General features: G+C 48.4%; 1 protein-coding gene across 17 annotated transcripts in view; it reads right to left on the bottom strand.

The window, feature by feature from the left end:
- disp1 (dispatched homolog 1 (Drosophila)) overlaps positions 1-26649 on the bottom strand; it is a 513892-nt gene that overhangs the window by 22916 nt on the left and 464327 nt on the right. For all 17 annotated transcript variants that reach the window (XM_073056151.1, XM_073056144.1, XM_073056139.1 and 14 more), the window contains 2 exons: positions 13443-13570; positions 11390-11487 (listed from right to left, as the gene is read on the bottom strand). In XM_073056151.1, the coding sequence (XP_072912252.1) occupies positions 11390-11487; positions 13443-13570 (226 nt within the window). The remainder of the gene's footprint in view (positions 1-11389; positions 11488-13442; positions 13571-26649) is intronic.

Below are 26649 nucleotides of genomic sequence, written 5' to 3' on the forward strand. Positions count from 1 at the left end.
TCCGAGCTGAACAATACGATGGGCATGGATATAGTGGGTCCGAGCTGAACAATACGATGGGCATGGATATAGTGGGTCCATCAGCTGAACAATACGATGGGCATGGATATAGTGGGTCCGAGCTGAACAATACGATGGGCATGGATATAGTGGGTCCGAGCCGAACAATACGATGGGCATGGATATAGTGGGTCCGAGCTGAACAATACGATGGGCATGGATATAGTGGGTCCGAGCTGAACAATACGATGGGCATGGATATATTGGGTCCATCAGCTGAACAATACGATGGGCATGGATATAGTGGGTCCATCAGCTGAACAATACGATGGGCATGGATATAGTGGGTCCGAGCTGAACAATATGATGGGCATGGATATAGTGGGTCCATCAGCTGAACAATACGATGGGCATGGATATAGTGGGTCCGAGCTGAACAATACGATGGGCATGGATATAGTGGGTCCATCAGCTGAACAATACGATGGGCAAGGATATAGTGGGTCCGAGCTGAACAATACGATGGGCATGGATATAGTGGGTCCGAGCCGAACAATACGATGGGCATGGATATAGTGGGTCCGAGCTGAACAATACGATGGGCATGGATATAGTGGGTCCGAGCTGAACAATACGATGGGCATGGATATAGTGGGTCCATCAGCTGAACAATACGATGGGCATGGATATAGTGGGTCCATCAGCTGAACAATACGATGGGCATGGATATAGTGGGTCCGAGCTGAACAATACGATGGGCATGGATATAGTGGGTCCATCAGCTGAACAATACGATGGGCAAGGATATAGTGGGTCCGAGCTGAACAATACGATGGGCATGGATATAGTGGGTCCGAGCCGAACAATACGATGGGCATGGATATAGTGGGTCCGAGCTGAACAATACGATGGGCATGGATATAGTGGGTCCGAGCTGAACAATACGATGGGCATGGATATAGTGGGTCCATCAGCTGAACAATACGATGGGCATGGATATAGTGGGTCCATCAGCTGAACAATACGATGGGCATGGATATAGTGGGTCCGAGCTGAACAATACGATGGGCATGGATATAGTGGGTCCGAGCTGAACAATATGATGGGCATGGATATAGTGGGTCCGAGCTGAACAATACGATGGGCATGGATATAGTGGGTCCGAGCTGAACAATACGATGGGCATGGATATAGTGGGTCCGAGCTGAACAATACGATGGGCATGGATATAGTGGGTCCGAGCTGAACAATACGATGGGCATGGATATAGTGGGTCCGAGCTGAACAATACGATGGGCATGGATATAGTGGGTCCGAGCTGAACAATACGATGGGCATGGATATAGTGGGTCCGAGCTGAACAATACGATGGGCATGGATATAGTGGGTCCGAGCTGAACAATACGATGGGCATGGATATAGTGGGTCCGAGCTGAACAATACGATGGGCATGGATATAGTGGGTCCGAGCTGAACAATACGATGGGCATGGATATAGTGGGTCCGAGCTGAACAATACGATGGGCATGGATATAGTGGGTCCGAGCTGAACAATACGATGGGCATGGATATAGTGGGTCCGAGCTGAACAATACGATGGGCATGGGTATAGTGGGTCCGAGCTGAACAATACGATGGGCATGGGTATAGTGGGTCCGAGCTGAACAATACGATGGGCATGGATATAGTGGGCCCGAGCTGAACAATACGATGGGCATGGGTATAGTGGGTCCGAGCTGAACAATACGATGGGCATGGATATAGTGGGTCAATCAGCTGAACAATACGATGGGCATGGGTATAGTGGGTCCGAGCTGAACAATACGATGGGCATGGATATAGTGGGTCCATCAGCTGAACAATACGATGGGCATGGGTATAGTGGGTCCGAGCTGAACAATACGATGGGCATGGGTATAGTGGGTCCATCAGCTGAACAATACGATGGGCATGGGTATAGTGGGTCCGAGCTGAACAATACGATGGGCATGGATATAGTGGGTCCATCAGCTGAACAATACGATGGGCATGGGTATAGTGGGTCCGAGCTGAACAATACGATGGGCATGGGTATAGTGGGTCCGAGCTGAACAATACGATGGGCATGGATATAGTGGGTCCATCAGCTGAACAATACGATGGGCATGGGTATAGTGGGTCCGAGCTGAACAATACGATGGGCATGGGTATAGTGGGTCCATCAGCTGAACAATACGATGGGCATGGGTATAGTGGGTCCGAGCTGAACAATACGATGGGCATGGGTATAGTGGGTCCGAGCTGAACAATACGATGGGCATGGGTATAGTGGGTCCATCAGCTGAACAATACGATGGGCATGGATAAAGTGGGTCCATCAGCTGAACAATAGGATGGGCATGGATATAGTGGGCCAGAGCTGAACAATACGATGGGCATGGATATAGTGGGTCCATCAGCTGAACAATACGATGGGCATGGATATAGTGGGTCCGAGCTGAACAATACGATGGGCATGGATATAGTGGGTCCATCAGCTGAACAATACGATGGGCATGGATATAGTGGGCCCGAGCTGAACAATACGATGGGCATGGATATAGTGGGTCCGAGCTGAACAATACAATGGGCATGGATATAGTGGGTCCGAGCTGAACAATACGATGGGCATGGATATAGTGGGTCCAAGCTGAACAATACGATGGGCATGGATATAGTGGGTCCGAGCTGAACAATACAATGGGCATGGATATAGTGGGTCCAAGCTGAACAATACGATGGGCATGGATATAGTGGGTCCGAGCTGAACAATACAATGGGCATGGATATAGTGGGTCCGAGCTGAACAATACGATGGGCATGGATATAGTGGGTCCAAGCTGAACAATACGATGGGCATGGATATAGTGGGTCCGAGCTGAACAATACAATGGGCATGGATATAGTGGGTCCGAGCTGAACAATACGATGGGCATGGATATAGTGGGTCCGAGCTGAACAATACGATGGGCATGGATATAGTAGGTCCATCAGCTGAACAATACGATGGGCATGGATATAGTGGGCCCGAGCTGAACAATACGATGGGCATGGGTATAGTGGGTCCATCAGCTGAACAATACGATGGGCATGGATATAGTGGGTCCGAGCTGAACAATACGATGGGCATGGATATAGTGGGTCCGAGCTGAACAATACGATGGGCATGGATATAGTGGGTCCATCAGCTGAACAATACGATGGGCATGGATATAGTGGGTCCATCAGCTGAACAATATGATGGGCATGGGTATAGTGGGTCTATCAGCTGAACAATATGATGGGCATGGGTATAGTGGGTCCATCAGCTGAACAATACGATGGGCATGGGTATAGTGGGTCCGAGCTGAACAATACGATGGGCATGGATATAGTGGGTCCGAGCTGAACAATACGATGGGCATGGATATAGTGGGTCCATCAGCTGAACAATACGATGGGCATGGGTATAGTGGGTCCGAGCTGAACAATACGATGGGCATGGATATAGTGGGTCCGAGCTGAACAATACGATGGGCATGGGTATAGTGGGTCCGAGCTGAACAATACGATGGGCATGGATATAGTGGATCCGAGCTGAACAATACGATGGGCATGGGTATAGTGGGTCCGAGCTGAACAATACGATGGGCATGGGTATAGTGGGTCCATCAGCTGAACAATACGATGGGCATGGATATAGTGGGTCCGAGCTGAACAATACGATGGGCATGGATATAGTGGGTCCGAGCTGAACAATACGATGGGCATGGGTATAGTGGGTCCGAGCTGAACAATACGATGGGCATGGATATAGTGGGTCCATCAGCTGAACAATACGATGGGCATGGATATAGTGGGTCCGAGCTGAACAATACGATGGGCATGGATATAGTGGGTCCGAGCTGAACAATACGATGGGCATGGATATAGAGGGTCCATCAGCTGAACAATACGATGGGCATGGATATAGTGGGTCCAAGCTGAACAATACGATGGGCATGGATATAGTGGGTCCATCAGCTGAACAATACGATGGGCATGGATATAGTGGGTCCGAGCTGAACAATACGATGGGCATGGATATAGAGGGTCCATCAGCTGAACAATATGATGGGCATGGATATAGTGGGTCCAAGCTGAACAATACGATGGGCATGGATATAGTGGGTCCATCAGCTGAACAATACGATGGGCATGGATATAGTGGGTCCATCAGCTGAACAATACGATGGGCATGGATATAGTGGGTCCATCAGCTGAACAATACGATGGGCATGGGTATAGTGGGTCCATCAGCTGAACAATACGATGGGCATGGATATAGTGGGTCCGAGCTGAACAATACGATGGGCATGGATATAGTGGGTCCGAGCTGAACAATACGATGGGCATGGATATAGTGGGTCCGAGCTGAACAATACGATGGGCATGGATATAGTGGGTCCATCAGCTGAACAATACGATGGGCATGGATATAGTGGGTCCGAGCTGAACAATACGATGGGCATGGATATAGTGGGTCCGAGCTGAACAATACGATGGGCATGGGTATAGTGGGTCCGAGCTGAACAATACGATGGGCATGGATATAGTGGGTCCATCAGCTGAACAATACGATGGGCATGGATATAGTGGGTCCGAGCTGAACAATACGATGGGCATGGATATAGTGGGTCCATCAGCTGAACAATACGATGGGCATGGATATAGTGGGTCCGAGCTGAACAATACGATGGGCATGGGTATAGTGGGTCCATCAGCTGAACAATACGATGGGCATGGATATAGTGGGTCCATCAGCTGAACAATACAATGGGCATGGATATAGTGGGTCCGAGCTGAACAATACGATGGGCATGGATATAGTGGGTCCGAGCCGAACAATACGATGGGCATGGGTATAGTGGGTCCATCAGCTGAACAATACGATGGGCATGGATATAGTGGGTCCGAGCTGAACAATACGATGGGCATGGGTATAGTGGGTCCATCAGCTGAACAATACGATGGGCATGGATATAGTGGGTCCATCAGCTGAACAATACAATGGGCATGGATATAGTGGGTCCGAGCTGAACAATACGATGGGCATGGATATAGTGGGTCCGAGCCGAACAATACGATGGGCATGGATATAGTGGGTCCGAGCTGAACAATACGATGGGCATGGATATAGTGGGTCCGAGCTGAACAATACGATGGGCATGGGTATAGTGGGTCCGAGCTGAACAATACGATGGGCATGGATATAGTGGGTCCGAGCTGAACAATACGATGGGCATGGATATAGTGGGTCCGAGCTGAACAATACGATGGGCATGGATATAGTGGGTCCGAGCTGAACAATACGATGGGCATGGGTATAGTGGGTCCGAGCTGAACAATACGATGGGCATGGATATAGTGGGTCCGAGCTGAACAATACGATGGGCATGGATATAGTGGGTCCGAGCTGAACAATACGATGGGCATGGATATAGTGGGTCCGAGCTGAACAATACGATGGGCATGGGTATAGTGGGTCCGAGCTGAACAATACGATGGGCATGGATATAGTGGGTCCGAGCTGAACAATATGACGGGCATGGATATAGTGGGTCCGAGCTGAACAATACGATGGGCATGGATATAGTGGGTCCGAGCTGAACAATACGATGGGCATGGATATAGTGGGTCCGAGCTGAACAATACGATGGGCATGGATATAGTGGGTCCGAGCTGAACAATACGATGGGCATGGATATAGTGGGTCCGAGCTGAACAATACGACGGGCATGGATATAGTGGGTCCGAGCTGAACAATACGATGGGCATGGATATAGTGGGTCCGAGCTGAACAATACGATGGGCATGGATATAGTGGGTCCGAGCTGAACAATACGATGGGCATGGATATAGTGGGTCCGAGCTGAACAATACGATGGGCATGGGTATAGTGGGTCCGAGCTGAACAATACGATGGGCATGGATATAGTGGGTCCATCAGCTGAACAATACGATGGGCATGGGTATAGTGGGTCCGAGCTGAACAATACGATGGGCATGGGTATAGTGGGTCCGAGCTGAACAATACGATGGGCATGGATACAGTGGGCCAGAGCTGAACAATACGATGGGCATGGATATAGTGGGTCCGAGCTGAACAATACGATGGGCATGGATACAGTGGGCCAGAGCTGAACAATACGATGGGCATGGATATAGTGGGTCCATCAGCTGAACAATACGATGGGCATGGGTATAGTGGGTCCGAGCTGAACAATACGATGGGCATGGATACAGTGGGCCAGAGCTGAACAATACGATGGGCATGGATATAGTGGGTCCGAGCTGAACAATACGATGGGCATGGATACAGTGGGCCAGAGCTGAACAATACGATGGGCATGGATATAGTGGGTCCGAGCTGAACAATACGATGGGCATGGGTATAGTGGGTCCGAGCTGAACAATATGATGGGCATGGATATAGTGGGTCCATCAGCTGAACAATACGATGGGCATGGATATAGTGGGTCCATCAGCTGAACAATACGATGGGCATGGGTATAGTGGGTCCGAGCTGAACAATACGATGGGCATGGATATAGTGGGTCCGAGCTGAACAATACGATGGGCATGGATATAGTGGGTCCATCAGCTGAACAATACGATGGGCATGGGTATAGTGGGTCCGAGCTGAACAATACGATGGGCATGGATATAGTGGGTCCAAGCTGAACAATACGATGGGCATGGATATAGTGGGTCCATCAGCTGAACAATACGATGGGCATGGGTATAGTGGGTCCGAGCTGAACAATACGATGGGCATGGATATAGTGGGTCCGAGCTGAACAATACGATGGGCATGGATATAGTGGGTCCAAGCTGAACAATACGATGGGCATGGATATAGTGGGTCCATCAGCTGAACAATACGATGGGCATGGGTATAGTGGGTCCGAGCTGAACAATACGATGGGCATGGATATAGTGGGTCCGAGCTGAACAATACGATGGGCATGGATATAGTGGGTCCGAGCTGAACAATACGATGGGCATGGATATAGTGGGTCCGAGCTGAACAATATGATGGGCATGGATATAGAGGGTCCGAGCTGAACAATACGATGGGCATGGATATAGTGGGTCCGAGCTGAACAATACGATGGGCATGGATATAGAGGGTCCGAGCTGAACAATACGATGGGCATGGGTATAGAGGGTCCGAGCTGAACAATACGATGGGCATGGATATAGTGGGTCCGAGCTGAACAATACGATGGGCATGGATATAGTGGGTCCGAGCTGAACAATACGATGGGCATGGATATAGTGGGTCCGAGCTGAACAATACGATGGGCATGGATATAGTGGGTCCATCAGCTGAACAATACGATGGGCATGGATATAGTGGGTCCATCAGCTGAACAATACGATGGGCATGGATATAGTGGGTCCGAGCTGAACAATACGATGGGCATGGATATAGTGGGTCCATCAGCTGAACAATACGATGGGCATGGATATAGTGGGTCCATCAGCTGAACAATACGATGGGCATGGATATAGTGGGTCCGAGCTGAACAATACGATGGGCATGGATATAGTGGGTCCGAGCTGAACAATACGATGGGCATGGATATAGTGGGTCCGAGCTGAACAATACGATGGGCATGGATATAGTGGGTCCATCAGCTGAACAATACGATGGGCATGGGTATAGTGGGTCCGAGCTGAACAATACGATGGGCATGGATATAGTGGGTCCGAGCTGAACAATACGATGGGCATGGATATAGTGGGTCCGAGCTGAACAATACGATGGGCATGGATATAGTGGGTCCGAGCTGAACAATACAATGGGCATGGGTATAGTGGGTCCGAGCTGAACAATACGATGAGCATGGATATAGTGGGTCCGAGCTGAACAATACGATGGGCATGGATATAGTGGGTCCATCAGCTGAACAATACGATGGGCATGGGTATAGTGGGTCCGAGCTGAACAATATGATGGGCATGGATATAGTGGGTCCGAGCTGAACAATACGATGGGCATGGATATAGTGGGTCCGAGCTGAACAATACGATGGGCATGGATATAGTGGGTCCGAGCTGAACAATACGATGGGCATGGGTATAGTGGGTCCGAGCTGAACAATACGATGGGCATGGGTATAGTGGGTCCGAGCTGAACAATACGATGGGCATGGATATAGTGGGTCCGAGCTGAACAATACGATGGGCATGGATATAGTGGGTCCGAGCTGAACAATACAATGGGCATGGGTATAGTGGGTCCGAGCTGAACAATACGATGGGCATGGATATAGTGGGTCCGAGCTGAACAATACGATGGGCATGGATATAGTGGGTCCGAGCTGAACAATACAATGGGCATGGGTATAGTGGGTCCGAGCTGAACAATACGATGGGCATGGATACAGTGGGCCAGAGCTGAACAATACGATGGGCATGGGTATAGTGGGTCCGAGCTGAACAATACGATGGGCATGGGTATAGTGGGTCCGAGCTGAACAATACGATGGGCATGGATACAGTGGGCCAGAGCTGAACAATACGATGGGCATGGATATAGTGGGTCCGAGCTGAACAATACGATGGGCATGGATACAGTGGGCCAGAGCTGAACAATACGATGGGCATGGATATAGTGGGTCCATCAGCTGAACAATACGATGGGCATGGGTATAGTGGGTCCGAGCTGAACAATACGATGGGCATGGATATAGTGGGCCCGAGCTGAACAATACGATGGGCATGGATATAGTGGGTCCGAGCTGAACAATACGATGGGCATGGATATAGTGGGTCCATCAGCTGAACAATACGATGGGCATGGATATAGTGGGTCCGAGCTGAACAATACGATGGGCATGGATATAGTGGGTCCGAGCTGAACAATACGATGGGCATGGATATAGTGGGTCCGAGCTGAACAATACGATGGGCATGGATATAGTGGGTCCATCAGCTGAACAATACGATGGGCATGGATATAGTGGGTCCGAGCTGAACAATACGATGGGCATGGATATAGTGGGTCCATCAGCTGAACAATACAATGGGCATGGATATAGTGGGCCCGAGCTGAACAATACGATGGGCATGGATATAGTGGGTCCGAGCTGAACAATACGATGGGCATGGATATAGTGGGCCCGAGCTGAACAATACGATGGGCATGGATATAGTGGGTCCGAGCTGAACAATACGATGGGCATGGATATAGTGGGTCCATCAGCTGAACAATACGATGGGCATGGATATAGTGGGTCCGAGCTGAACAATACGATGGGCATGGATATAGTGGGTCCATCAGCTGAACAATACGATGGGCATGGATATAGTGGGTCCATCAGCTGAACAATACGATGGGCATGGATATAGTGGGTCCATCAGCTGAACAATACGATGGGCATGGATATAGTGGGTCCATCAGCTGAACAATACGATGGGCATGGATATAGTGGGTCCGAGCTGAACAATACGATGGGCATGGATATAGTAGGTCCATCAGCTGGTTTCCTTGCTGAAAGCCTCTATTCGTAGGAAGGTCTTTGTTGAACTGTTGTGATGTGAACAAAGTCACCAAAGAGACAGTGAAGCTAGTGGATATAGAAGTGTTTTATTCAGCAAAAATGAGCAACAGGTGGTATATTGAGACACTCTTTGAAGAAGAGAACTAGCCGACCTAATATTACATGACATTTTTATATGCTAAGAATCAAAAGTAACAGCAGGACAATTCTATAGTTACAATGTATCTACAATGCTTTCTTTGAATTGCATATAGTTTTCAAACACCTCCTTCTTTGCACCCACACTCTAGACAACTAAAATGAATGTAAATTCCCAATGACTCTGAGCCACGTTCATGCATATCCAGGCTGCTGCAGTCAAATGGAAGCCGATTGTTTGCAGCTGCATTTTAAATTTAATCTACAATCCATGTTCAGGTCTGAAGACTGGCTGCTGTTAAGATTACTATTTGGAATATACCATAACTCCAGAATATGCCCTAACAGACCATAATTCAAATAAGTACTTACACAGCAAGGACTGTGTTCTAGCTCCTGCTGAAAAGGCCACATGTGGAGATGCTCTATCAGGTACTGTATGAACTTGTATGAAACCCCCATTGTAAAGTAACCTGTGATACAGAGCAAGGATATGCCACTTGCCTTCATGTAATGGAAATGTCACAGTCCAGGACGTGCTTCTACATTTATGGTGACTGCACTTCATCAGCTGGAGAGCTCTCTGAGAGATCCTAACGGAAGGCAGTTTATAAATGCACATCCATTCTGTCTTGCCTGGTCAAGTGAAATAAAACGGGAAGGATGGAGAAATGGTTCTAGATTAATACCGTCTACACTTCTTGCTGCCGTGGAAAAGCAGCCAGCATAATCAAAGAACCCTCCCACCCTGAAAATATGCATCATCAGGCTCAAGGACAGAGTCTACCCCACTGTTATAAGTCTTTTGATGGACCTTTCGTACATTAAAGGTGAACTTGACCTCACAGTCTACCTCATCATGTCCTTGCAGTTCATCTGTCTGCACTTCACTCTCTGTAAAGTGGCACTCTGTACTTGCTTTTCTCTTGTACTAACTCAAAACATTTGTTTTTGAAATGGTCTGTATGGATGGCTTGCAAACTAAGGTTTGCACTGTACCTGTAACAATAATAAACCAATATTCATCACACACACTTGATAAATTGGTTCATTATTATCACATGTACTATGAGGTACAGTGAAAAACTTGTTTTGCATATAGTTTGTTCAGATCAATTCGTTACAACAGCGCATTGAGGAAGTACATGGTAAAACAATAACAAATGCAGAATAAAGTGTTAGGAAGTGGAATGCAGGCAGACAATAAGATGCGAGGTCATAATGAGGAGGATTGTAAGGTGAAGAGTCCATTTTATCATACTAGTATTACAGTAACAAGATAGAACTGTCCTTGAGTCTGGTGGTACTTGGTTTTACGGTTTTGAATCTTCTTTCCAATGGGAGGAGGAAGGATTGAAGAGGGAGAGTGTCTGGTGTGGGTGGGGACTTTGATTATACTGGCTGCTTTACTAAGGCAGCGAGAAGTCTGCTGGCATTTGCACTTCTCTTGTTCCCTATGGGTTTGTCTGATTTTGATAGGTCAACCTGAGTGGACAAGAACTGACGGAGGTTTCTACCACATAGAAACTGCTGCAATATTTGGCATCTATCTGTAATAGACTTTCCTCACAGGATGCCTAAAGAAAGGAATTTTCCAGGTTTATCATGGTTTCCGGTGATACTCTAGACCTGGACCAGCAATGAGCAATGCCACTGGATATCATTTAGCTGCTTAAACAAAGGTACATGAAGATTGCACTTACTTGGAACATCGCAGAAGAAACTGTCCTTGTGGAAATTCCACTCTGCCTGTCGTTTGTCCCTCTCATATGCGTCGTCTGACCACCTGTCCTCTCGGTGACTTTTGTGCAAGCAGAGAACAGGTGTGAAACAACAACGTTACAGGTGAGCTAGAGGCTGATGCACCTCTCACTATGCCTTTCACTTTAAAGTCATACAAGATCTGTCAAAGCCAGCCAGTAACCACTAACAATACAACATGGTGGATTGCTTTGTTCTAGGTTTAAAAAATACATGCTACAAATGCAATGCAAAGGACTTCCTCACACAACAACATAAGTATTATATTCTGCCTATGGCTTCAGGCTGATGAGTAACTCAAAGTTCTTTAGGGAAGTTTACTAACACTTCAAATAGCAATTTCTAGTTTGACATTACATGTGAGAAAAATATTCAGTACCATCTATAAGGATGTTAACCATGAAAGAAAAGAGGTTTCAGACCACACAATTTATCTCTAACATAGTCAAAGATCTTCTGTCCGCCACAACAGACAGGATCTCCCGGTTGCCACTCACTTCAACTCTCCCTCTCATTCTCATTCGGATATGCCCATACATGGCCTCCTCTACTGCTATGATGAGGCCAAACTTTGGTTGGAGGAACAACATCTCATATACCATCTGGATAGTCTCCAGCCCCTTGGTATGAACATCAAATTCTCCAACTTCCGGTAATTCCCTCCCTCTCCCTTCCCCATCCCACCTCTACTCTGTCTCCTCTTCTAGCTGCCTATCACCTCTCATGACTCTGCCTTCTTATAGTGCTTTCCCCTTAGGTTCCCTCTTCACCTCTCCTGCCTATCCCCTCCCTGCTTCCCCTCCCCCACCCCTTGATCTTTCCTCTGATTGGTTTTCCACCCTCTCCCCACCTTCTTTATAGGGCCCCTGCCCCCTCCTTCTTTAGTCCTGACGAAGGGTCTCGACCCGAAACGTTGACTGCTTCTTTCAACGGATGCTGCCCGACCAACTGAGTTCATCCAGCTTGTTTGTACGTCTTCCTTAAAGTTTGCCTTGCAGATGACCCCTTTCCGAAAATGCTCATCCCTATCTCTTGCTGATATTTGAGGTCTTGTTGCTGTTACACTGGAATCTAATTCCCACAAATGCACAGAAAGAGCCAGGACATACAGAGTAAATGATAGGGTGCTAAGGGATGTTTATGTTCAGAGCCCTTGGGGGTTCAAGACCATAGTTCCCTGAAAGTGGCAACACAGGCAAATAATGAGAAGATGTACAGCATGTTAAACTTCATAGGTTAGGGCATGGAATATAAAAATTTGCTTGGTATGAGACAACTTTATAGAATACTTGTAAAACTCCACAGAATGTTGTGTGCAATTCTGGTCACCACACTATAGGAAGGATATGATTGCACAGGAGAGAATGCACAGAAGATTCATTAGGATTTGGCTGGGCTGGATAATGAGAGATTGAATCAACTGGGCTATTTTCTCTGAAACCAAAGGAAGATGTGGGGATGATCTGACAGAGGTATCATAAATAAGAAGGCATGGATTTTAGGTAAGAGGACGAGTTTTAAGGGGACTTGACGGGACAGATCTTTTTAAACAGAGAGAGGTTGATATCTGAAATGTGCCGGCAGAGGAGATGGTGGAATGAGATATTTTTAAGAGACATTTAGTCTGGCATTTGAATAGGCAAGGCATAGAAAGACATGATCCTAATGTAGGCAAATAGGATTCGCGTAAGTGAGCAAAATGATTGTCATGGATATGTTGAGCTGAAGGACCTGTTTCTCAGCTGTGTCACTCTATGACTATGTGCTTTGGTAAGAAGCTTCCAATGTTGTCCAGACCACCGTGGAAATGATCAACAAAGCCCAAAAAAAAACAATTCTGGTCAAAAATATTCAGATGGTTTTCCAGTCTGGATGCAAAATGCGTGTTTCAGGATAAAACGGTCCATTGTTCCAAACTATACCTGTGACACCAAAGAACTTTGATCTGAATCATCATCGCTTTACTGACAGTAGTTACTGGGCTAGGCAGCTCACCTCTTGGCTTGTTCCTCTGCATATCTGAAAGGATAATTTGCAAGAGTCGCCTGATACCCTGTGTTCTTCACCATGTTATTCCAGGTGACCAACCTCTGGCCGATTGTTGTCCCTCTGGGTTCAAACCCCTGGAAACAATTCACAGCAAAGCATCACCTTATCTACAGGAACATCTCTCCAATTCTTCGTAATCCATGCACCACTGTCACACACAAGGCAAGCTGTCAACAGGTTTGTTTTCAACTTTCACTCCTTCCCCGTGACTCCCTTAAGCCACTAGACATTGTCTGGAGTTCTGCTGTTTCCGTAGCTGGGAGGCCAGTTTGTGGAGGAGGTGAGTGGATGCTCAGTGGCGATGTTGTCGCTATCTGATCAGTTAGATGGGAGGTGCTCTCTGTTGCAGTAATCCTGAACCTGTGTGTGGAGACACAGTGGCCAAACCACATGTCTTAGTACCCATATGAACTTCCCAGCAAGGCTAATGCAGCTCCTTTCCCCTCCCTGAACCCTAGGGTGCTTGAGTCAGCCCCTGCTGCTATGCTATAGTCTCTCTTTTCTCTTGCACCTTCGCCAGCCTCCTGCAGGTGGTGCTCCATCACATGCACAGCAAAGGATATCTACTCAGTCACCTTAGGGAAAGCTCAGCAATGTACCTGGAACCCCTGCTCATTACTGGGGGGAGAAGGGGGCTCAGAGTAATTGTTCAGATGGAAATGTGCAATCACCTAGAGGAGAAATAGTGAGGGCAATAGGCAGAACAAGAGGCAAAAGCACACCCAGGAAATTCAAAGCTATTCTCATGCAAGTAAACTAGATAAAGTTTTAAACATTGGGGATGGGGGTGGTCTGCGATGTTTTTGCCATCACTGAAGGATGAGCAGCTCAGTATTTCTGGGGACAGAATTTTCAGGCAAGACAGAGGGAAGCAAACAGGGAGGAGCTATTATACTGTTAGTCAAAGACTGCACTCTGTCTACACTGCTCGCTTGCTCAGTAAAGCAGCCAACATAATCAAACAGGGTTATTGTACTGGGAGATTTCAATTTTCCAAATATTAACTGGGATTGTCTTAGGCATTAAAAGCTCAGATGGGGTGTTATTTTTGAGGCATGTTCAGGAGAGCTTTTTTGAGTGGAGTGGCTAAGAATAATCAGAGACAGCCAGCATGGCTTTGTCAAAGCAGATTTTGCCTGACCTGTTTGATCAAATTATTTGAAGAAGTAATAAAGAATATTGATTAGGGCAGGACAGAAAATGTAATTTATGTGGACTTTAGTAAGACTTTTGACAAGGCTCCACATTGGAGTCTGGTTCAAAAGATTAGAGCCCACGGGATCCAGGGCAAGTTAGCAATATTGATTTGGTATCAGGAGACATAATGGGTGATGGCACTGCCAGAGAGTGTTAGAAGCAGAATCACTGACTGCATTTAAGAAGCGTCTAAATGAGCACTTGAATTACCTCATCACCGCAGGAGAGATGGGATTAATAATATGGATGGGTGATAGCAAATGGTTGGTGTCCCACATGGATCAGAGCTAGGACAGAGCTGTTTGTAATCTACCAGAATGGCTTGGTGGTTCATGTGGGAGGCACAAACAGCAAATTCATGGATGACATGAAGAATGGAGTTGCTGAAAACACAGAGATACCAAAGTGTTGGTGAAATAGCCTGAGAGCTGGCAATTAAGAGTTTAATCTGGTTGATGCATTTTGGGAGATCTGATGAAGCAAGGACATACACCATGAATGGTATTGAGGAACACAGGAATCTTGAAAAGCAAGACCATAGATCATTGAAAGCCGCAACACAAGTAGATAATGTGGTTAAGACGACATAAGGGATACTGACCTTCATTACACAGAGCACTAAACACGAGAGCAGAGAAGTTATGCTCCAACTTTATAAATCATTGTTCAGATCTCAGCTTAAGCACTACACAGCCCAGGTCTCTGTTCTATAAGGAAGGATGTGATAGCTCTGGAGGGAGTGCAAAGGAGGTTCACCAGGATGTTCCTACCAGTTATGAGAGCTGGGTCTGTTCTCTCTGAAGTGGAGAAAGCTAAAGTGGGCATGATTGAAGTATATAATATTATAGAGGATAGACTGCAGAAAACCTATCTCAGATCAGAAGTATACAGAACTAGATTTAGGGGGAGGCGTGAGATATTTAGAGTGGATCTAAGAAGAACCTTTTTCACCAAGAGAAGGGTGAGTACCTGGAATGCACTGCCAGAGAAAGTGTTGGAAGCAGAGTCACTGACCAGGTTGAGTCAGTAGTAAGGAAAGCACAAAGATGGGTAGAGGGAGCAGGGAGTCCACAGGACAATGAACAAACAAGTGGTGAATAGAATAAAATGTAAGGAAGTGTACTTTGGACAGTCTGTGAACCCTACCTCATTATTCCTTTTTCTTGGCACTATTTATGTATTATTGTAGTTTATAGAAATTTTATGGCTTTGCACTGATTTGCTGTCTTAAAACAAATCTCACATCATCTCAAGATATTGATAATAAGTAAATCTGATTCTGATCCTGCATTCTGGAGTGTGAGAGCAGGTATGACCTCAGTATAATGCAGCAGCCAGAGAGCAAGAGCACGAGCTTTGTGCAAAGTATCCCTCTCTTGCTGAGAAAGAGTGAGATTTGACACTTATGTGAACAAGCAGCAACTGGATTAACAAAATCCAATCCTCACTGTTTATCCAGCTGTGACCTGACATGCCATTAGTGGCATCAGCTGCTACTAACTACACCATCATTTTACAGTCTAACTGATAGAGCAGAAGTGACAGCTTTCTAATTGTTCTGCTTTCCACGCTGAGTGGCAGGTCACCTCACCGACACCCTGCGGGGAGCACAGCAGAACCACAGCACAGCAGAACCACAGCACATCAGAACCACAGCACATCAGAACCACAGCACATCAGAACCACAGCACATCAGAACCACAGCACATCAGAACCACAGCACATCAGAACCACAGCACATCAGAACCACAGCACATCAGAACCACAGCACATCAGAACCACAGCACATCAGAACCACAGCACATCAGAACCACAGCACAACAGAACCACAGCACATCAGAACCACAGCACAGCAGAACCACAGCACAGCAGAACCACAGCACATCAGAACCCTGAGCACATCAGAACCCTGAGCACATCAGAACCACAGCACATCAGAACCACAGCACATCAGAACCACAGCACATCAGAACCCTGAGCACATCAGAACCCTGAGCACATCAGAACCACAGCATATCAGATCCCTGAGCTCATCAGAACCACAGCACATCAGAACCACAGCACATCAGATCCCTGAGCACATCAGAACCACAGCACATCAGAACCACAGCACATCAGATCCCTGAGCACATCAGAACCACAGCACATCAGAACCCTGAGCACATCAGAACCACAGCACATCAGAACCACAGCACATCAGAACCACAGCACATCAGAACCACAGCACATCAGAACCACAGCACAGCAGAACCACAGCACATCAGAACCACAGCACATCAGAACCACAGCACATCAGAACCACAGCACATCAGAACCACAGCACATCAGAACCCTGAGCACATCAGAACCACAGCACATCAGAACCACAGCACATCAGAACCACAGCACATCAGAACCACAGCACATCAGAACCACAGCACATCAGAACCACAGCACATCAGAACCACAGCACATCAGAACCCTGAGCACATCAGAACCACAGCACATCAGAACCACAGCACATCAGAACCCTGAGCAGATCAGAACCCTGAGCACATCAGAACCACAGCATATCAGATCCCTGAGCTCATCAGAACCACAGCACATCAGAACCACAGCACATCAGATCCCTGAGCACATCAGAACCACAGCACATCAGATCCCTGAGCACATCAGAACCACAGCACATCAGAACCCTGAGCACATCAGAACCACAGCACATCAGAACCACAGCACATCAGAACCCTGAGCACATCAGAACCACAGCACATCAGAACCACAGCACATCAGAACCACAGCACATCAGAACCACAGCACATCAGAACCACAGCACATCAGAACCACAGCACAGCAGAACCACAGCACATCAGAACCACAGCACATCAGAACCCTGAGCACATCAGAACCACAGCACATCAGAACCACAGCACATCAGAACCACAGCACATCAGAACCACAGCACATCAGAACCACAGCACATCAGAACCACAGCACATCAGAACCACAGTACATCAGAACCACAGCACATCAGAACCACAGCACATCAGAACCCTGAGCACATCAGAACCACAGCACATCAGAACCACAGCACATCAGAACCACAGCACATCAGAACCACAGCACATCAGAACCCTGAGCACATCAGAACCCTGAGCACATCAGAACCACAGCACATCAGAACCACAGCACATCAGAATCACAGCACATCAGAACCACAGCACATCAGAACCACAGCACATCAGAACCACAGTACATCAGAACCACAGCACATCAGAACCACAGCACATCAGAACCACAGCACATCAGAATCACAGCACATCAGAACCACAGCACATCAGAACCACAGCACATCAGAACCACAGTACATCAGAACCACAGCACATCAGAACCACAGCACATCAGAACCCTGAGCACATCAGAACCACAGCACATCAGAACCACAGCACATCAGAACCACAGCACATCAGAACCACAGCACAGCAGAACCACAGCACATCAGAACCCTGAGCACATCAGAACCCTGAGCACATCAGAACCACAGCACATCAGAACCACAGCACATCAGAATCACAGCACATCAGAACCACAGCATATCAGAACCACAGCACATCAGAACCACAGCACATCAGAACCACAGCACATCAGAACCACAGCACATCAGAACCACAGCACAGCAGAACCACAGCACATCAGAACCACAGCACATCAGAACCACAGCACATCAGAACCACAGCACATCAGAACCCTGAGCACATCAGAACCACAGCACATCAGAACCACAGCACATCAGAACCCTGAGCACATCAGAACCCTGAGCACATCAGAACCCTGAGCACATCAGAACCACAGCACATCAGAACCCTGAGCACATCAGAACCCTGAGCACATCAGAACCACAGCACATCAGAACCACAGCACATCAGAACCCTGAGCACATCAGAACCACAGCACATCAGAACCCTGAGCACATCAGAACAACAGCACATCAGAACCCTGAGCACATCAGAACCACAGCACATCAGAACCACAGCACATCAGAACCACAGCACATCAGAACCCTGAGCACATCAGAACCCTGAGCACATCAGAACCACAGCACAGCAGAACCCTGAGCACATCAGAACCACAGCACATCAGAACCACAGCACATCAGAACCACAGCACATCAGAACCGCAGCACATCAGAACCCTGAGCACATCAGAACCACAGCACATCAGAACCCTGAGCACATCAGAACCCTGAGCACATCAGAACCACAGCACAGCAGAACCCTGAGCACATCAGAACCCTGAGCACATCAGAACCACAGCACATCAGAACCCTGAGCACATCAGAACCACAGCACATCAGAACCCTGAGCACATCAGAACCACAGCACATCAGAACCCTGAGCACATCAGAACCACAGCACATCAGAACCACAGCACATCAGAACCACAGCACATCAGAACCACAGCACTGCAGAACCCTGAGCACATCAGAACCACAGCACATCAGAACCACAGCACATCAGAACCCTGAGCACATCAGAACCACAGCACATCAGAACCCTGAGCACATCAGAACAACAGCACATCAGAACCCTGAGCACATCAGAACCACAGCACATCAGAACCACAGCACATCAGAACCCTGAGCACATCAGAACCACAGCACATCAGAACCACAGCACATCAGAACCACAGCACATCAGAAAAGCAGCTCATCAGAACCACAGCACATCAGAACCACAGCACATCAGAACCACAGCACATCAGAACCACAGAACATCAGAACCACAGCACATCAGAACCACAGCACATCAGAACCACAGCACAGCAGAACCACAGCACATCAGAACCACAGCACAGCAGAACCACAGCACATCAGAACCACAGCACATCAGAACCACAGCACATCAGAACCACAGCACATCAGAACCACAGCACATCAGAACCCTGAGCACATCAGAACCACAGCACATCAGAACCACAGCACATCAGAACCACAGCACATCAGAACCCTGAGCACATCAGAACCACAGCACATCAGAACCCTGAGCACATCAGAACAACAGCACATCAGAACCCTGAGCACATCAGAACCACAGCACATCAGAACCCTGAGCACATCAGAACCACAGCACATCAGAACCCTGAGCACATCAGAACCACAGCACATCAGAACCACAGCACATCAGAACCACAGCACATCAGAACCACAGCACATCAGAACCACAGCACATCAGAACCCTGAGCACATCAGAACCACAGCACATCAGAACCACAGCACATCAGAACCCTGAGCACATCAGAACCACAGCACATCAGAACCCTGAGCACATCAGAACAACAGCACATCAGAACCCTGAGCACATCAGAACCACAGCACATCAGAACCACAGCACATCAGAACCCTGAGCACATCAGAACCACAGCACATCAGAACCACAGCACATCAGAACCACAGCACATCAGAAAAGCAGCTCATCAGAACCACAGCACATCAGAACCACAGCACATCAGAACCACAGCACATCAGAACCACAGAACATCAGAACCACAGCACATCAGAACCACAGCACATCAGAACCACAGCACAGCAGAACCACAGCACATCAGAACCACAGCACAGCAGAACCACAGCACATCAGAACCACAGCACATCAGAACCACAGCACATCAGAACCACAGCACATCAGAACCACAGCACATCAGAACCACAGTACATCAGAACCACAGCACATCAGAACCACAGCACATCAGAACCCTGAGCACATCAGAACCACAGCACATCAGAACCCTGAGCACATCAGAACCACAGCACATCAGAACCACAGCACATCAGAACCACAGCACATCAGAACCACAGCACATCAGAACCACAGCACATCAGAACCACAGCACAGCAGAACCACAGCACATCAGAACCACAGCACATCAGAACCACAGCACATCAGAACCACAGCACATCAGAACCACAGCACATCAGAACCACAGCACATCAGAACCACAGCACATCAGAACCACAGCACATCAGAACCCTGAGCACATCAGAACCACAGCACATCAGAACCACAGCACATCAGAACCACAGCACATCAGAACCACAGCACATCAGAACCACAGCACAGCAGAACCACAGCACATCAGAACCACAGCACATCAGAACCACAGCACATCAGAACCACAGCACATCAGAACCACAGCACATCAGAACCACAGAACATCAGAACCACAGCACATCAGAACCACAGTACATCAGAACCACAGCACATCAGAACCACAGCACATCAGAACCACAGAACATCAGAACCACAGCACATCAGAACCACAGCACATCAGAACCACAGCACAGCAGAACCACAGCACATCAGAACCACAGCACAGCAGAACCACAGCACATCAGAACCCTGAGCACATCAGAACCACAGCACATCAGAACCACAGCACATCAGAACCACAGCACATCAGAACCACAGCACATCAGAACCACAGCACATCAGAACCACAGCACATCAGAACCACAGCACATCAGAACCACAGAACATCAGAACCACAGCACATCAGAACCACAGCACATCAGAACCACAGCACATCAGAACCACAGAACATCAGAACCACAGCACATCAGAACCCTGAGCACATCAGAACCACAGCACATCAGAACCACAGCACATCAGAACCACAGCACATCAGAACCACAGCACATCAGAACCACAGCACATCAGAACCACAGCACATCAGAACCACAGCACAGCAGAACCACAGCACATCAGAACCACAGCACATCAGAACCACAGCACATCAGAACCACAGCACATCAGAACCACAGCACATCAGAACCACAGCACATCAGAACCACAGCACATCAGAACCACAGCACATCAGAACCACAGCACATCAGAACCACAGCACAGCAGAACCACAGCACATCAGAACCACAGCACATCAGAACCACAGCACATCAGAACCACAGCACATCAGAACCACAGCACATCAGAACCCTGAGCACATCAGAACCACAGCACATCAGAACCACAGCACATCAGAACCCTGAGCACATCAGAACCCTGAGCACATCAGAACCCTGAGCACATCAGAACCACAGCACAGCAGAACCCTGAGCACATCAGAACCCTGAGCACATCAGAACCACAGCACATCAGAACCACAGCACATCAGAACCCTGAGCACATCAGAACCCTGAGCACATCAGAACCACAGCACATCAGAACCACAGCACATCAGAATCACAGCACATCAGAACCACAGCACATCAGAACCCTGAGCACATCAGAACCCTGAGCACATCAGAACCACAGCACAGCAGAACCCTGAGCACATCAGAACCACAGCACAGCAGAACCCTGAGCACATCAGAACCCTGAGCACATCAGAACCACAGCACATCAGAACCCTGAGCACATCAGAACCACAGCACATCAGAACCACAGCACATCAGAACCACAGCACATCAGAACCACAGCACTGCAGAACCCTGAGCACATCAGAACCACAGCACATCAGAACCACAGCACATCAGAACCCTGAGCACATCAGAACCACAGCACATCAGAACCACAGCACATCAGAACCACAGCACATCAGAACCCTGAGCACATCAGAACCACAGCACATCAGAACCACAGCACATCAGAACCACAGCACATCAGAACCACAGCACATCAGAACCACAGCACATCAGAACCACAGCACATCAGAACCCTGAGCACATCAGAACCACAGCACATCAGAACCACAGCACATCAGAACCACAGCACAGCAGAACCACAGCACATCAGAACCACAGCACATCAGAACCACAGCACATCAGAACCACAGCACATCAGAACCACAGCACATCAGAACCACAGCACATCAGAACCACAGCACATCAGAACCCTGAGCACATCAGAACCACAGCACATCAGAACCACAGCACATCAGAACCACAGCACATCAGAACCCTGAGCACATCAGAACCACAGCACATCAGAACCCTGAGCACATCAGAACCACAGCACATCAGAACCACAGCACATCAGAACAACAGCACATCAGAACCCTGAGCACATCAGAACCACAGCACATCAGAACCACAGCACATCAGAACCCTGAGCACATCAGAACCACAGCACATCAGAACCACAGCACATCAGAACCACAGCACATCAGAACCACAGCACATCAGAACCACAGCACATCAGAACCGCAGCTCATCAGAACCACAGCACATCAGAACCACAGCACATCAGAACCACAGCACAGCAGAACCACAGCACAGCAGAACCACAGCACATCAGAACCACAGCACAGCAGAACCACAGCACATCAGAACCACAGCACATCAGAACCACAGCACATCAGAACCACAGCACATCAGAACCACAGCACAGCAGAACCACAGCACATCAGAACCACAGCACAGCAGAACCACAGCACATCAGAACCACAGCACATCAGAACCACAGCACATCAGAACCACAGCACAGCAGAACCACAGCACATCAGAACCACAGCACAACAGAACCACAGCACATCAGAACCACAGCACATCAGAACCCTGAGCACATCAGAACCCTGAGCACATCAGAACCACAGCACATCAGAACCACAGCACATCAGAACCACAGCACATCAGAACCCTGAGCACATCAGAACCCTGAGCACATCAGAACCACAGCACATCAGAACCACAGCACATCAGAACCCTGAGCACATCAGAACCACAGCACATCAGAACCCTGAGCACATCAGAACCCTGAGCACATCAGAACCACAGCACATCAGAACCACAGCACATCAGAACCCTGAGCACATCAGAACCACAGCACATCAGAACCCTGAGCACATCAGAACCACAGCACATCAGAACCACAGCACATCAGAACCACAGCACATCAGAACCACAGCACATCAGAACCCTGAGCACATCAGAACAACAGCACATCAGAACCCTGAGCACATCAGAACCACAGCACATCAGAACCACAGCACATCAGAACCCTGAGCACATCAGAACCACAGCACATCAGAACCCTGAGCACATCAGAACCACAGCACATCAGAACCACAGCACATCAGAACCACAGCACAGCAGAACCACAGCACATCAGAACCCTGAGCACATCAGAACCCTGAGCACATCAGAACCCTGAGCACATCAGAACCACAGCACAGCAGAACCCTGAGCACATCAGAACCCTGAGCACATCAGAACCACAGCACATCAGAACCACAGCACATCAGAACCCTGAGCACATCAGAACCCTGAGCACATCAGAACCACAGCACATCAGAACCACAGCACATCAGAATCACAGCACATCAGAACCACAGCACATCAGAACCCTGAGCACATCAGAACCCTGAGCACATCAGAACCACAGCACAGCAGAACCCTGAGCACATCAGAACCACAGCACAGCAGAACCCTGAGCACATCAGAACCCTGAGCACATCAGAACCACAGCACATCAGAACCCTGAGCACATCAGAACCACAGCACATCAGAACCACAGCACATCAGAACCACAGCACATCAGAACCACAGCACTGCAGAACCCTGAGCACATCAGAACCACAGCACATCAGAACCACAGCACATCAGAACCCTGAGCACATCAGAACCACAGCACATCAGAACCACAGCACATCAGAACCACAGCACATCAGAACCACAGCACATCAGAACCCTGAGCACATCAGAACCACAGCACATCAGAACCACAGCACATCAGAACCACAGCACATCAGAACCACAGCACATCAGAACCACAGCACATCAGAACCCTGAGCACATCAGAACCACAGCACATCAGAACCACAGCACATCAGAACCACAGCACAGCAGAACCACAGCACATCAGAACCACAGCACATCAGAACCACAGCACATCAGAACCACAGCACATCAGAACCACAGCACATCAGAACCACAGCACATCAGAACCACAGCACATCAGAACCCTGAGCACATCAGAACCACAGCACATCAGAACCACAGCACATCAGAACCACAGCACATCAGAACCCTGAGCACATCAGAACCACAGCACATCAGAACCCTGAGCACATCAGAACCACAGCACATCAGAACCACAGCACATCAGAACCACAGCACATCAGAACCACAGCACAGCAGAACCACAGCACATCAGAACCACAGCACATCAGAACCACAGCACATCAGAACCACAGTACATCAGAACCACAGCACATCAGAACCCTGAGCACATCAGAACCACAGCACATCAGAACCACAGCACATCAGAACCACAGCACATCAGAACCACAGCACATCAGAACCCTGAGCACATCAGAACCACAGCACATCAGAACCCTGAGCACATCAGAACAACAGCACATCAGAACCCTGAGCACATCAGAACCACAGCACATCAGAACCACAGCACATCAGAACCCTGAGCACATCAGAACCACAGCACATCAGAACCCTGAGCACATCAGAACCACAGCACATCAGAACCACAGCACATCAGAACCACAGCACATCAGAACCACAGCACATCAGAACCACAGCACATCAGAACCACAGCACATCAGAACCGCAGCTCATCAGAACCACAGCACATCAGAACCACAGCACATCAGAACCACAGCACAGCAGAACCACAGCACAGCAGAACCACAGCACATCAGAACCACAGCACAGCAGAACCACAGCACATCAGAACCACAGCACATCAGAACCACAGCACATCAGAACCACAGCACATCAGAACCACAGCACAGCAGAACCACAGCACATCAGAACCACAGCACAGCAGAACCACAGCACATCAGAACCACAGCACATCAGAACCACAGCACATCAGAACCACAGCACAGCAGAACCACAGCACATCAGAACCACAGCACAACAGAACCACAGCACATCAGAACCACAGCACATCAGAACCCTGAGCACATCAGAACCCTGAGCACATCAGAACCACAGCACATCAGAACCACAGCACATCAGAACCACAGCACATCAGAACCCTGAGCACATCAGAACCCTGAGCACATCAGAACCACAGCACATCAGAACCACAGCACATCAGAACCCTGAGCACATCAGAACCACAGCACATCAGAACCCTGAGCACATCAGAACCCTGAGCACATCAGAACCACAGCACATCAGAACCACAGCACATCAGAACCCTGAGCACATCAGAACCACAGCACATCAGAACCCTGAGCACATCAGAACCACAGCACATCAGAACCACAGCACATCAGAACCACAGCACATCAGAACCACAGCACATCAGAACCCTGAGCACATCAGAACAACAGCACATCAGAACCCTGAGCACATCAGAACCACAGCACATCAGAACCACAGCACATCAGAACCCTGAGCACATCAGAACCACAGCACATCAGAACCCTGAGCACATCAGAACCACAGCACATCAGAACCACAGCACATCAGAACCACAGCACAGCAGAACCACAGCACATCAGAACCCTGAGCACATCAGAACCCTGAGCACATCAGAACCCTGAGCACATCAGAACCACAGCACAGCAGAACCCTGAGCACATCAGAACCCTGAGCACATCAGAACCACAGCACATCAGAACCACAGCACATCAGAACCCTGAGCACATCAGAACCCTGAGCACATCAGAACCACAGCACATCAGAACCACAGCACATCAGAATCACAGCACATCAGAACCACAGCACATCAGAACCCTGAGCACATCAGAACCCTGAGCACATCAGAACCACAGCACAGCAGAACCCTGAGCACATCAGAACCACAGCACAGCAGAACCCTGAGCACATCAGAACCCTGAGCACATCAGAACCACAGCACATCAGAACCCTGAGCACATCAGAACCACAGCACATCAGAACCACAGCACATCAGAACCACAGCACATCAGAACCACAGCACTGCAGAACCCTGAGCACATCAGAACCACAGCACATCAGAACCACAGCACATCAGAACCCTGAGCACATCAGAACCACAGC

This window comes from Hemitrygon akajei, chromosome 9 (assembly GCF_048418815.1).
Source record: "Hemitrygon akajei chromosome 9, sHemAka1.3, whole genome shotgun sequence".
Lineage (NCBI taxonomy): Eukaryota > Metazoa > Chordata > Chondrichthyes > Myliobatiformes > Dasyatidae > Hemitrygon > Hemitrygon akajei.